Genomic DNA, 13,508 nt, shown 5'->3' with positions numbered 1-13,508 from the left:
TCAGATGTTTTTATTAGATAGTTCTGACTTTTCAGCATTTGCATCATTTAGCTGATGGAGGTTTCTACGTTTGAAAAACAAATCCTGTTTTCTTTTTATGTCTAAACTATGGAGTACAGTTGTCAGAAAGCAAAAAATCTCCCAAACCCTGCAGGAGAATGTGTGTTACTATCAGAGTATCTTTTGGAAGCAGAAAGTACAGAAGCAGTAGTGGAGGTATGATAGATTCCCATGGTCATAAACGCTTTGCTCATTTATTTGACCTGCATCATGTCTGAGTGGAACAGATATATTGTTGAAACTAGTTTCCTCCTCACTTAGTGTTTGTTACAGTTTCCCTTTGGCTCATTTCTCTTTTAAATCATCTTTTTATCCTCCACTGTAGCGGAAAGGATTTGCTGCAGCAGCATCTGTTGGAGACTTGGGGTCCAGCTGTCAGTCGGACCCCAAGGAGATTCCAGACCTGGATCCTCAGATGTTCCACGCTCACCGTGCAATATGTCAAATCTTACTGAGCATTCAGAGAGGAGATTTTTTTTATGCTTTGATTTTAACAAGTCTATATACAAAAACACACAAAAAAGCAGCGATAAGGCTTCAACTTTAGAAAATGTCCTCCTTATTCCACACTAAATGGCTTTTCTAAAAGGTAAAAACTGACTCAAGCAGGGAGAGCAGAGTCCATCTGGCTGTCAGTGCCTTCAAACATCATCCATCCTTTAAGTATTTTTGTTGTGAGCAGCTCTGGGCAAAGCAATCTACAGTGACAGCATGGCTTGATCTCCTGATATGACTTTCTCTCTCTCACACACACACATTGTGTATTTTTATATCTTAACAGGAACTTTGCATTGACTTCCATTCATGTTTCATTCATTTCTATAGCCTAAACCTAAATCTAAACTCAATTAACACTTTAGTCATAAATCCAAACTCAAAATAAGCATTTCTTCTTATGGGACCCAGACTTCGGGCCCCATAAAGAGAAGTGAGATTTTTCTTTTAAATGGGCCTTACAGTTTATCAAATACAAGGCCACACACACACACACACACACACACACACACACACACACACACACACACACACACACACACACACACATTACATTTTTTGTTTTGCTCTGCGATTCCTCTCACGATCTGTGTCGCCAAACGCCGCTTTGCCGCTGGGATGAGAAACAGCACAAAAAGGCCACCCTGGCAGGATGTTCATGCTTGAGTAGAAGTGGACTGGCAGCAGAGTTGCTTAGCGGGTTTTTCGTTGCTTTCCCACACTCCTTTCAAAGACTCTGCTTAATAAACACACAATCCCAAATAGCAAAAACGGCAGCAGGAATTCTGAAAAAAATAAGGAAATCTTAAACACGTGCATCCTCTGTAATGATTAAATTGGTCTCTGGACATGGATTTATAATTTAACCTGATAATAAAATGGCAGTGCCACACAAAGGACTGTGCATGTGCTGTGTCAGGGGTCCTTAATGAGGATGGTGGGTGCCAAATAAGAGGAGGTCAAAGGCAAAGGAGGACTGAGAATAAAGCGCAAGGTTGACGCAGCAAGACCGGGCAAACAAGAGAAATAAAAACGTGAAAGGGATTGAAGAGGAGGAGCGAGAGCCTTTCTTCAGGGAAAAAGCTGCAGCTGCTTTCACCTGCCCCCCAACCCTTCTTCTGACAACCTTCTCCCCCACCGAGGCCTCATTAAGGGTCTCCAGGCTGTAATTCATTCACTCTCCAATCACTTATCGGTCGTGCAATTCCACCAGCAGACTCAACGGGAATTCTGCTCCTGTTGCGGAGGGAATACTTTAACAAGAAACAGGGACACAAAAATAACTAAAACTAAACGCAAACATTTCGTCGTCCTTCTTGGCAGCCATGACTGTAGTCCATAGCGTGCCGCACACAAACAGATCGGAGTCCTGAATTATGCAATGATAACAATGTTGTGGGAAGGTGGCATGTCTGACAAAGTATGGATGGTTACTTAATCCTTGCTAAATTAGGAAGGCTCATAGTAGCAATTCAAAAGGACTGTACTTTTGGCAGCAAACCTGCTTTGATTACTCTTTACACACAACTTAACATCCTCACAAGCTTCTACGTTCATGCATTTGTTGAAAACTTTGCTATCCTGCAGCTTTATTCAACTTCTTTGTGCAGTAAGGTTTGTTAAATAATTAACCTTTTGACAGTATGCTACACTTTGAGGATTTTTTATTCAGCGTGACAGGAGAATATCACAGAAACAATAGGCTTTAGAGGAGCATTAGTATGAGTTCATGCTGAGAAAACAACTGCCTTCTTCTTGTTTCTGTGTTCAGCGAGTGGAGGATCCAGCCTCCCTCTTTGTCTCGGCTAATCCTCCACACCGACTGAGACGACTCGATGGAGGAGAGGGCCAATGAAAAGTGCAGAATAGGTAAAGAGAGAGGGGGATGAATTAGGAAATATAAGAAGAGAAAGAATAACTCTAACGTCTCAGAATAAAAGTATCAGAGTGTTTAGTGTCACTTTGTTTTTTAAATAAGGGAGTTTAAATGTAAAGCAAACATCTACAAACACATTGTACTGCATATGAATTTAATGTGAAGAAATGAAGCACATTTGATAATTTACATGACATTTTAACATGCAGGTATATTGGAGTTATAGGTGTGAAATGTACAGTTGCTACTCTCTAAAGACAATGTCAGTTTTTTGTTTTGGTTTTTTTTTCTAAACAATTTTTAGCTTTAGAGGCCTTTATTTATTAGTAGCTTGACAGGAAGAAGAGCAGAATAAATTAGCCATGGCTGGGAATCAACCCAGGTCAGCTGCATCAAGCAGAGTGTCCTCTATATATGATGCACAGAGCCACTTGGTGCCTCTAAGCTGCCTTTGCTGTGACATCACCATCTTGGTTTTTAGTTTCCATACTCCATGATGGCCTAAGCAAGTGTTCGGGTAATTATCAGCCAATTAATCAGAAAGTAGGCTGGGCTGCCTTCAGTTGGAGCCAGTCCAAACATCGGGCATACCAAGGTGAGTGAAACTTCATGAATGTAGAAAGAGTGCCTCCATTGCATAACATGAGATTAAGCAACTGTATTATAAGGTTACTGCTACAACATTTGAGTATCACTTTCATAAAGGCTGTAGCATATATTATCGGTAAGATATGGTCAACATATCTAAAACTTACATTGACACCAAAATATCTAATTTAAACAAAATGATTTATTTTGGCATCTCAAATTATCCCACTAGTCTTATCATCTTCAGTAGGTGCTATTCCCAGCTTTGAATTCAAACTTCTCAGGCTAACGAGTCTCAATTTTTAACCTTAACATACCTATCCAGACTATTCAAAAACAACCCATGTTCACGCAGCAAAGACATTAAGATTTGCTGCACAGACGGAAAGACCTCTGATCAACATCTTTCTCCAACAGGTCAAATCAAAGCTTTGAGAGAGTGATAGAAATGTTTAAATCCCAGAAATAACAGAACATGCTCTCTCTTCTTCCAGAGAAAGATGTTTCATTTGCATGCAGCATCAGTTTTAGCCTAGAGGGAAGTTGCTCCCATACCTATGACTTACCAACCGTCTCCTCTGTACGCATACAAACAATGTCAACATAAACTCTTGGAGCAGAGAATGAGTCTCTGAGCAAACACAATCTTAAACACATCGAGCATTGCTTTTGCTTCACACACACACACACACAATTCCCAGTGTGACAGCTACAGTTATGAGCTCAGAGATTCAACTGTGTGAGTCTGATATGATGACACACGAATCATCGGGGAGAAAAGTTCAGCCTGAGGCAAGACAGGAAAAGACAAAAGTGTGGAGAAGAGAGATGCCGGTTCACGGGCAGCCATTTCAAGCACCTCAGCATCGTATTTCTCCTCATGTCTGCTGAACCTCGTTCACCCACACGTAAAGATTCAGGGGAGCTTGAAGGACTTCCTCATGCTCCCCTCTTCTTCCTCTTTGTTCCCTCTATCACAGGCACTGTTTTTACCTCATCCAGTTTATAGTAAATCACATCATAGGTCTGTGTAATAAAGGACAGACCTTGGAACAGAAGAGGAAGTAAAGATGGGAGAGGAGGAGCACATCTGGGCTGATTTAATGTGAGTACAGATGTGACTAGGATATATGTTTTAAAATAGGACACAAGAGGCTCTAAGGACACATGCATGTGAAGATCTAAGGTTCACATGCACACAACGGACACCAGAAACAGATGCAGCAAAATTCATGGCCACAACAGATCATCATGAAATCAGAAGTAAACTCTTTTCATCAAAGTCATAATGAATGCGTCAAAAATGTGCCAAAGAAAACATAAAGGAATGAGAAGTGTTAATCATGTGTCCGTTCATCGTCTTGTTTCTAATTTTCCATTTCCCCTGTTTCCAGTCAGTTCCCCCGTCCTCAAGATGAATGCACTTTGGATTTCATGGTTATTTTTATTCAAATACTCTGTGTTATGTCAAGTTGCCTGGTTACGTTTTGTTTGGATTCCCAGCGCCTTAGCTATTAAGGTTTTGCTTGGATCCTTTGATTCATCTGTGTTAAACTGCTGCTCAAGACAAAAAAAATTTAAAATGCATTTAAAATCCCAGATGAGAGAGAGAGTAAAATTATCCCATGGTTCACAAACAAGTGGGTTTTCTCCCCTTCTTTGTCACGTTCTCTTAATTTTCTCTCATGGATTGATCCTCCCCGTCCATCTGAGCCTCATGCCTTTAAATATATTCTTATCTCTAATTAAGATACTTTAGGTGCCTCTTCTACACCTGAGACCCAACAACCCACACAATGACTCTGCAGCTACAGCTCTTCAGGATTACATTTTATTGATGACTTCTTCCTTCCCAGTGAAGCACACACACACACACACACACACACGTTTCTGGCAAAATAACAACATGTGAATACATTCATCAAACCACTGAACCATAAGATGTTTGTTAAAGCCTGAGAGGCAGCGGGAAGAACCATGTGGGTGTATCGGAGTGCTATCCGATAAAAGCTCCTCCCTAAACCCCCGTGCAAACACACAAACACTCAGAGAGCCTGCACCGGGATGAATAATGCATTTAACATGGCCTGTAATTGACTCTCCACATTAGCATGAGGGATTGTCTGCATGCAGGAAAAGCTGACATGACACAGGAGTAGAAATAATAAAATTCTGATTCTCTTGTCACCTTTGAACAACAACAATAGGGAGGAGTCCACTCCTCATGCTGCACACAGGCATCATCTCATGAGAAACTGTTAAGGCAGGTAATTTCTCTGCTCACAATAACATGTTTGAGATAAATAAATTCACCATCACCTCTGAATGTTTGCATTCAACCAGGTTCTACTTTTTTAAAGTAACATTTACAACAAGGCCTCCATTATAGATGGCCAATAAATAGTTTGCATTATCACTTAGTCTATAAACTCTTTACAAATCATCAATCACTGTTAATTATGCATTATGTAAAGGTGAGAAGATGACTATATGCTCAAAAGAAAATTACGTTAACAAATGCTGCAGGTAGTCTGAAATGTTTAGCATAACAAGAGATGAAATACAAAGGTGAACAGATTTGGATCACTATTTGGCAAGAAACAAGTAGATTTTGTCTCCTTTTCACCCTTCATTAACCTTTTATGTCCTAAATTTAAAATCTCTGCCTGGATATTTTTGCTTATTTTAATTGTACGCAGTTCTTTAAATGTCCTGTGAGTAAATATATATTTGCCCATTTATCCAGAACAACAGGTACTTTCAATATCTAGCAAGTTATTTTCGCAATTTACCATCTATTAAAAGAGCACCGTCAGATTAATTTCACTTCCTGCTATGGCGGGGTGAAATTATCGTAATAACCCGATATTTACTGGATATTGGCGCAACGTCTCCCCTTTCAGAAACCGTTGTAATTTTGCAGATAGCGCAAACTTACAGGGTTAATGCATAATTCTGGGTTATAAATGATTTACAAACAGATTTATTAATAATATATCTATGAACCAATTGTTAGCCATCTATAAGTGCAGACTTATTGTAAAGAGGTACATTTTTATTCCTCATTACTGGATGCTGCTTGCTATAAAGTCAACAACACTACACAAGTGTTTGTCTTTTGTCACTACCTGCTCATCCAGGAAAAGTGAACATGTGACTCGACACAACATATTGGTTTTCTTTGATAGAAAACATTTTGGACAAATTTGAATAATAAAGTGAGATTAATGCACTGTTTGATCATTAGGACCAGTTGAACTGAAAATACTTTCTTTCGAGACATTTGTTCTAAATTGCCACCATATTAATAAACTCAATTGAATTGATATATATATATTGGGCATCCTTAAACAAAATTAAGAAAACTTACTGACATGCTGTGGCTTGACCATAAAACAGGCCATTCATGTTCGAAAACATGACAAAATTTCTTCACAGTGATGTAAAAGATTCAGTCCCAGTTACCGTGAAAACCAGAAGCAGTTGCTGCAGCCAAGGTTGACAAAACCAGTAATGGGATGTGAGGGCAATTACATTCTCACAAGGGGCAAGGCTGGTTTTAGTAGCTATTTTACTTTATTAAATGTAATAAATTGAAAACTGTTTTTTACTGTTAGCTCTGATTGTAATTGTCTGAAAATGTAGCATTTTCAAACATTTATCTGTGTGAAAAAAAGCAAAAATAAAAAAGGAATTGAGATGTTTTTTCAACGATGTAAAGGAAATGTCAAATAAATTATCTATTAACTGCAAATCCTGGTTCAACATTCAAGTGATGTACAGTCAGGATGAGTTGGATCTGAATGTTTTTTTATTGCTATATTGCTTTGGGGAAAAAATGCTTTTAAAACTGCAGTGTTTTTTTAAGGGTTTTTATTTTTTAAATGTCATCTGGCTTTTTATTTCTTGAAGTTTTTGGGATGTTTTTGATGTCAAAACTCATCTCTTAAATGGACGATATATGTCTGTTTGTGTTTTGTTTTTTTTATCTTCACAGGCATAACACAGAAATCTGGATTCTGTTAAGAGAAAATGTAAATAAAGACCAACATGTAAGGCAGAAATTAACTCCCAGGTGTTTTAGCACTTGTTTCACACTAATGAATGAAATTTTTTGATGCAGGTTTTAAATACTAAAATGATAATGCCATTTTAGTATTTAAACAAGAAAAATTTTATTTTTAAACTCCTCCTCTGAGCAACAATTAAAAAGATGCCTACAGTTATCATAGAGGTGAATCTGCTGCTGATTGTCCTGGTTAAACGTATTATTTCTGTATGTGACAGAGCAGAAATAAACACACACACAGACAAACGCCCACAATCTTCTTCAACGCTACAGCACCATTCATTATTCAGACAGAGCAGGTGGAGATGGGAGGGGCGGGGCTGAATGGAGAGTGGGTGTGGGGCAATCAAGGGCAATGGAGTGCGTGTACGTACGTGTGTGTGGGTGTTTATGCTGGCGTGTGTATGTGTGTGTTGGAGATGATTAAAAAAGGAGAACCCCCCCAAACCCAAGCGGCTCGCTCCACTCCCATGAATGGTAAATTGTAAGAATCGCTTGGGATGGAGGACAAAGACCCTGAAGGGGAATAAAACCTGCCTCCCTCTCCCTTCACTCCACATCCTGCTACTGATCAGTGAATTAGCAACTAAAACATAAACAATAACATATCTGACCACACTATGTGTATAAAAAAATTACAATATATAAGCAACAAATTTGGGACATATGGAACATTGTAACCATGAATTACGTGATCAGCTGTATTGAGTGGATTTCTGAGCCACGGTTCTGTGAGTTTACTTATAAAGCACCACTAATACACAAGATAACTCACGTAGAGAGATGAAGAAACCGACTTAAAGCATGACAAATAAAACATTAAAGAGCAGCAGTCAAATTAATAAGTTAATAAAATGAAACTCTGACTCACCCACTCGATATTATAGACACAGTGACTCAGTGGTGGTCATGTGAAGACACACAGATTTACTCTTAGTTATGGCAAGTACTGTCATTATGGGTGGTTCTTGTAAATAAAGATGGTTTAAGAATGGAGCCCTGAAGTACCCCACGTTGTCTTTGTTCACAAAGTATCTAAAACAAAAAATATGGTAACATTCAGAGAGTGAAATGAGTCTACAACATTCAAATGAGCAAATCTGTGAGTCTGGGTCATTTCACCCCTTAGCCACAATGCCATTTGGTCCTTTGCTCCTATCATCAAGCTACAGTATATTGGTTTGTTGTTCTTTGTAGTAATTGTCTTTTCAGACAAAAGATGATAAGCATAACCTCCTATGCATTATATATATATATTCTCTAATAGAGAATGCTTTTACCTAGACATAACAACTGTTTTTGTCCTGATTTATAAAGCAATTATAAAAACACAAACACACAAACACTGTCGGCTACACGGTGGCTATTTATATCAATTTCCTTACAGTGGACTATGAGTAGAGAATAGAAAATGACTTTCAATTGCTGGTCGTCAAAGTGGGTACAAAACAATGCACTGTTGATAAACAACAAAACAACCAGAAATAGACTGTTATCTGATAACAACTGAGTTTTATGTTATTATTACTGTTTATCTTATTTCTTTATATATTGCTGAAAAACCTTTAAAACTTTCTGTGTGAACCTAAAGTCTATTTCTATTCTATTATGAAAAGGAACCAGCATCCATCTTTGAAAACCCATCAGTAAAAGTACAGCTGGAACCTAGGAGACAGACTGAGTCTCACACCTTGGAGTCCGAAACTATAACAACCAACATGTGTCCAGGCGCCACGAGGCAAACGAATTTCTAACAGAACGCCTACGCTGCCATTATTCACAGCCTGAGGCTGAACGGCGTCTCTGAGCCAGGATGGAAAAATGTCGGTGGGTTCTGTTTGGCTGCAGACAGAGCGGGGCAAAGGAAGCAGAGCAGCACACCTGTCTTGTTTGCTCACGGCAATACTCGAGTGGAGGAAACATCCGCAGCTGCAGAGCCACTCATTGATAATAGAGACAACCTGAAATCACTGTTGATCCAATTCAGCTGAAACACCTCGCTCTCATGCGCCCACACGTCCTGATCAGCTGTCTGGATTAAAAGCTATCTGTAAACAACATCGTTCCACAGCGGGTTGTGGGAAAAGGAGGAAAGGAAGGATGGACAGGAGGGCAGAAGGCAGCAGGAACGCAACAACAAAGACCTTCCTTCGGCTTCAGGAGGAGTGAAGCAGAAACGGACATATGGAGATGTTATAATCTGCAAGTCCACTTCTAGCAGTGAAACAGGGGGAAACTCGGCTGTGGGGTAAAGCCTGGACAGATCACCAGCCCAGAGGCGCAAGAGACCAGTCAAAGGTTCAGGGTCAAAAGAAAACAAGCTCAGATACATGCAGTTCTTTGAAAAGCTGTTTGTCTTTTGTTTTTGCTTTGTTACACTTAAATACGACACTCCTTTGCTGAATGTTTTAATTCGGGCATGTTAAAGCGTTTTTGAGTGTGAAAGGAGTGTATAAGGTTACACTAAAGTATGTAAGTTGGATTCTAGTCCAGACTTTAACTAGACAACTTCAATTTGTCTTGTTATAGAATAGAATAGAATAGAATAGAATAGAATAGAATAGAATAGAATAGAATAGCAGTGATTCTTGAGAATAGGGACAAAACAGGTCCCATGGATAAAGTACAAAATTTGAATAAAATATACACCAAATATATATTTTTTAAATATCTGACTTAACTAACCTGGGTCATCTGAGCACAACAATGTATGTTTTCCTGGTGTTTGCTGAATATTTTTTTATTTTAAACATTGTAGTAGGTGAATGGTGTCTGTAAAAGCCCTTGTCCTGGTGTAGAACTCAATACATTATCATAGTTTAAAAGAACTAAAATAATTATATTTAGTTGTCATAATATATTATTTTATAAGTATTCAAACAACTAACTTCATAACTATCAATGAATGCAATTAAAAGTCATTTAATGTATTTTCAAATTCAATTGAAATTGTGTCCTCAGTTTTTGTCAACACCGTCAGACATAGAAAGAATGTGAAAAAAATCAGGCATTATTGAAGGGCACCAGAAATTCTGAGGACCCCATGACCACTTTCTTTCTCTTCCTGTGCTTGGGGGGATAAGCAGCTCTGGTAAGCTTATATTATTCTTTTGTTTTTTCTTCTTTTTTATTCCTAAGTTGTTTGTCACAACCATAAAGTGTCAACACCATAAGTAACATTTTTCAAAATTTTGATGAAATTTTGTTAAATAAATGCTTAATTTTAGTATATTTTAAGGATTTAAAAGAACTGATGAGCTACAATATGGCCTCCTTCAGAATATCATCATATAAATGAAGTTAGCATGGCGTTTTGTCAACTCCGTCAGATGTCAACTCCATCAGATTTTTTAACTGACGGTGTTGACTCTCTTAGTGATGGTGTTGACAACTGTCACTTAAGTGTGCAGTTAATTCATTTTACTGTATTTTACATAATTGACAGCACTTCACATTCATCATGTATTTCTTTTTAAAAATGTTTCTGATTATTTTCAGCAACTTGTAAAGTTTAATGGTTTAAATTTAATACAATTTTATTAGTCCTTTAAAATTAATAAGATGTAGTTTATTTTGTAAGGGAAGGGTATGTTTATCCCATGACAAGCAGTGTACTGATGATAATTGCCTATATTTCAGGCTACAATGGCCAGAGAAAAGCTGTCAGTGGAGGAGCGCAAGAGAAGGAACAGGGAGTATCAGAAAAGAAGGAGAGAAAAAATAAATAGCCAATCCTGTCACTATGGACAAAATCTCCCGCAGATCACACTTCACACAGGCATGTTCTACACTGGGCAACAAAAAGCAGGATTCTGCACAATCTCGGAGTCAAAGCGTCAGGATGCTGCAGCCATATGGACCTATATGGATCAAATCCTCACAGATATTCACATCAGATATCCGGCTATAAACACTATCCACTTTTGGTCTGATGGTCCAAGCAAACAATATAAAAATAAGAAGAACTTCTTTCTCCTCTGTGTTGTCCCGCAACGTCTGGGATTTGAGAAAGCTACATGGAATTTCTTCCCAACATCACATGGCAAAGGCGCTCCAGATGGCATTGGGGCGACGGTGAAGAGATGTGCTGACAGTATTGTGCTGAGAGGTCAGGATATCATAGATGGCAAATTATTCTTTGACAAGGTGTCCAACAGCTTAAGTGGTGTCAAGCTGCAATTTGTGACAAATGAAGATTTTCAGTCTTATGACTCTCTCCTCCTGCAAACCCTGAAATCAATTCCAGGAACAAGAAACATTCACCAAGTGCTAGCTCAGGGGAATGTCATCCATTGTAGGTTCCTTTCATGTTTTTGCGGAGAGCCACAGATTTGCAAGTGCTTCAGTCCCACCATTCACTCTTTTGGCAACACAACACAGGACCCAGATGTCCATGAAAGTTCAACCACTGCTAAAGTTCAAAATCCTCTGGAAATGCTGATGGAGGAAATGGAGAAGGAGCCGAGCAAGACACCTAAAGGAACAACAACCCTGATAGATCCTTGTGATGTCCAAAGTGAAGACTGGCTTGTTGTGATGTATGATGGAAAATGGTGGCTGGCTAAAGCCTTACAAATTGACAAAGAGCACGAAGATGTACAAGTGGAATTTTTTCATCCTCATGGACCAACTCTTAGCTTCAAGCAAAAACAAGGTCGTCGGGATATCTGCTTTGTGCCATTTTCGGATGTCCTAGTTAGGCTGAGAAAACCATCCTCACCAGTCCGCACAAGCAGCACCAGGGGTGTATACCGCATTTCACCAGCTGTTATGGATTTTATTGAAGGAGAATATGTGACACGTCTATTGCCTGGGGATTAAATATTCGGACTTTTAAGCGATTTAGAAAGATATGAATTAGTTCACAATATATTTCAAAAAGTTCTGTCGTGTATATTTTTGTTTGTATTCATCTTTTACATTTTGATTGAAAATCGTCCTGGTTGATGACTTCAGTGACAAAGGTACATTCTCAAAAATTTAGATGTTCCTTGAAATCTAAATATGGTTATTTCACATTTTTTCTTCATATCTTCACATTCTACAACATTTCAGCATTTAATTCTTCTTAAATGTCATTTCAAGTTCAGTGTTTTCTTTTTACTTACTAGTTTGTCACCACCATCAGTTTTGTGTCAACACCGTCATGTGCCGTCAACTCTGTCAGATGTAGTTTATGTTGCATTTTGTTTAAAATAATATTTATTTTGTTTCTTGATAGGCATTTGTTTGTGAAATGTCTGAATTCATGTATTTGGTGCATATGTGTTTTTTACTAATAAATGACACTGTTCATTATGGTGATTACTTTCAAAATTGTTTTTTGTATCAATTGAACTGGAGTAATTAAATACAGACTAAATAAATGTTTAAATTGTGGTATGATTAATTTAAAAAACATGGACATAATTAAAATAATTAAGACACCACAGAGAGTAAAAATATCAGTCATAAGTTCATTAAAAAATAATTTTATACCAATTTATTTTTGTCTGATGGTGTTGACAAATTTCTCAGTCAGATCCAGTAAAAATGTAATTTAAAAGAAAATGCTGCAGCTGGGAGCCTGCACCTTAACATATTTACATTCCCAAAACATTATTTGTCATGTATGAATACATAACTTCAGGAATAAATAACATTTTTGGTGGAAGAATTTTAAAACCATTTTGTCCCTTATCTCAAGAATCACTGAATAGAATAGAATAGAATAGAATAGAATAGAAGTACTTTATTCATCCCAGCAGGGAAATTACTTCGCAGTTACAGCATAGAGACAAGACAAGACAAGACACAATAACAACGTCCGGGTGTTGAGTCTGGAGTTTGGCTGTGGTAGAGCTGATGACGTCACAGGCCACCGCTGCATCAGCTGATGGGGGAATGTAAACAGCGATCAAAATGGCGGACGTAAACTCCCTCGGTAAATAACACGGCCGCATTCCCACAGCCAGAAGTTCAATGTCCGGGCTACAAATCTGTTCCTTCGCGTTAACATGACCGGGATTACACCACCTCTCACTCACATAAATCCCGCCGCCGCCCCTCTTCTTCCGACTCTTGGAAAGGAAAATCCAGGGACCTCCACGCTGTATTCCGGAATAAGCGAGCGCAGCCAGGTTTCCGTGAAGCAGAAGATACTGCACTCCCAGTACTCCTTCTGGGTCCTAACCAGCGCCATGAGTTCGTCTGTCCTATTCCCCAAAGACCTCACGCTCCCCACAACAATCGCCGGTACCGCTGGTTTGTGCCGTCCTCTTCTATGCTTTCAGATGTGACCTTGCTGTGCTTTGGATCATTGCCTTGCAGCTGAACCAAAGTGTGAGTTAAAGGTCCTGTACTGATGACCAAACATTATCCTGCAGGATGTTCTGCTACAGAGAGAAAGTCTTAGAAATGGCTTTGTAACTCTTGGCTTGG

At 38.7% G+C, this 13,508-nt stretch overlaps 2 protein-coding genes across 6 annotated transcripts in view; one reads left to right on the top strand and one right to left on the bottom strand.

The window, feature by feature from the left end:
* adam22 (ADAM metallopeptidase domain 22) overlaps nt 1-13,508 on the bottom strand; it is a 69,639-nt gene that overhangs the window by 46,429 nt on the left and 9,702 nt on the right. The window lies entirely within an intron of this gene.
* On the top strand, nt 9,676-11,913 carry LOC111608190. Its single transcript, XM_023331483.1, has 2 exons — nt 9,676-10,179; nt 10,728-11,913. The coding sequence occupies exon 2, from the start codon at nt 10,734-10,736 to the stop codon at nt 11,907-11,909; it is 1,176 nt and encodes a 391-aa protein (XP_023187251.1). The 5' UTR covers nt 9,676-10,179; nt 10,728-10,733; the 3' UTR covers nt 11,910-11,913.

The sequence above is a fragment of the Xiphophorus maculatus genome, chromosome 3, assembly GCF_002775205.1.
Source record: "Xiphophorus maculatus strain JP 163 A chromosome 3, X_maculatus-5.0-male, whole genome shotgun sequence".
Classification (NCBI taxonomy): Eukaryota; Metazoa; Chordata; class Actinopteri; order Cyprinodontiformes; family Poeciliidae; genus Xiphophorus; species Xiphophorus maculatus.
Note: the sequence above shows the minus strand (reverse complement) of the source record. Positions and strands in the feature narration are given on the sequence as shown.

Coding starts and splice junctions, on each gene's coding strand:
- LOC111608190 (XM_023331483.1), top strand. CDS start 10,734: ATGGCCAGAGAAAAGCTGTCAGTGGAGGAGCGCAAGAGAAGGAACAGG.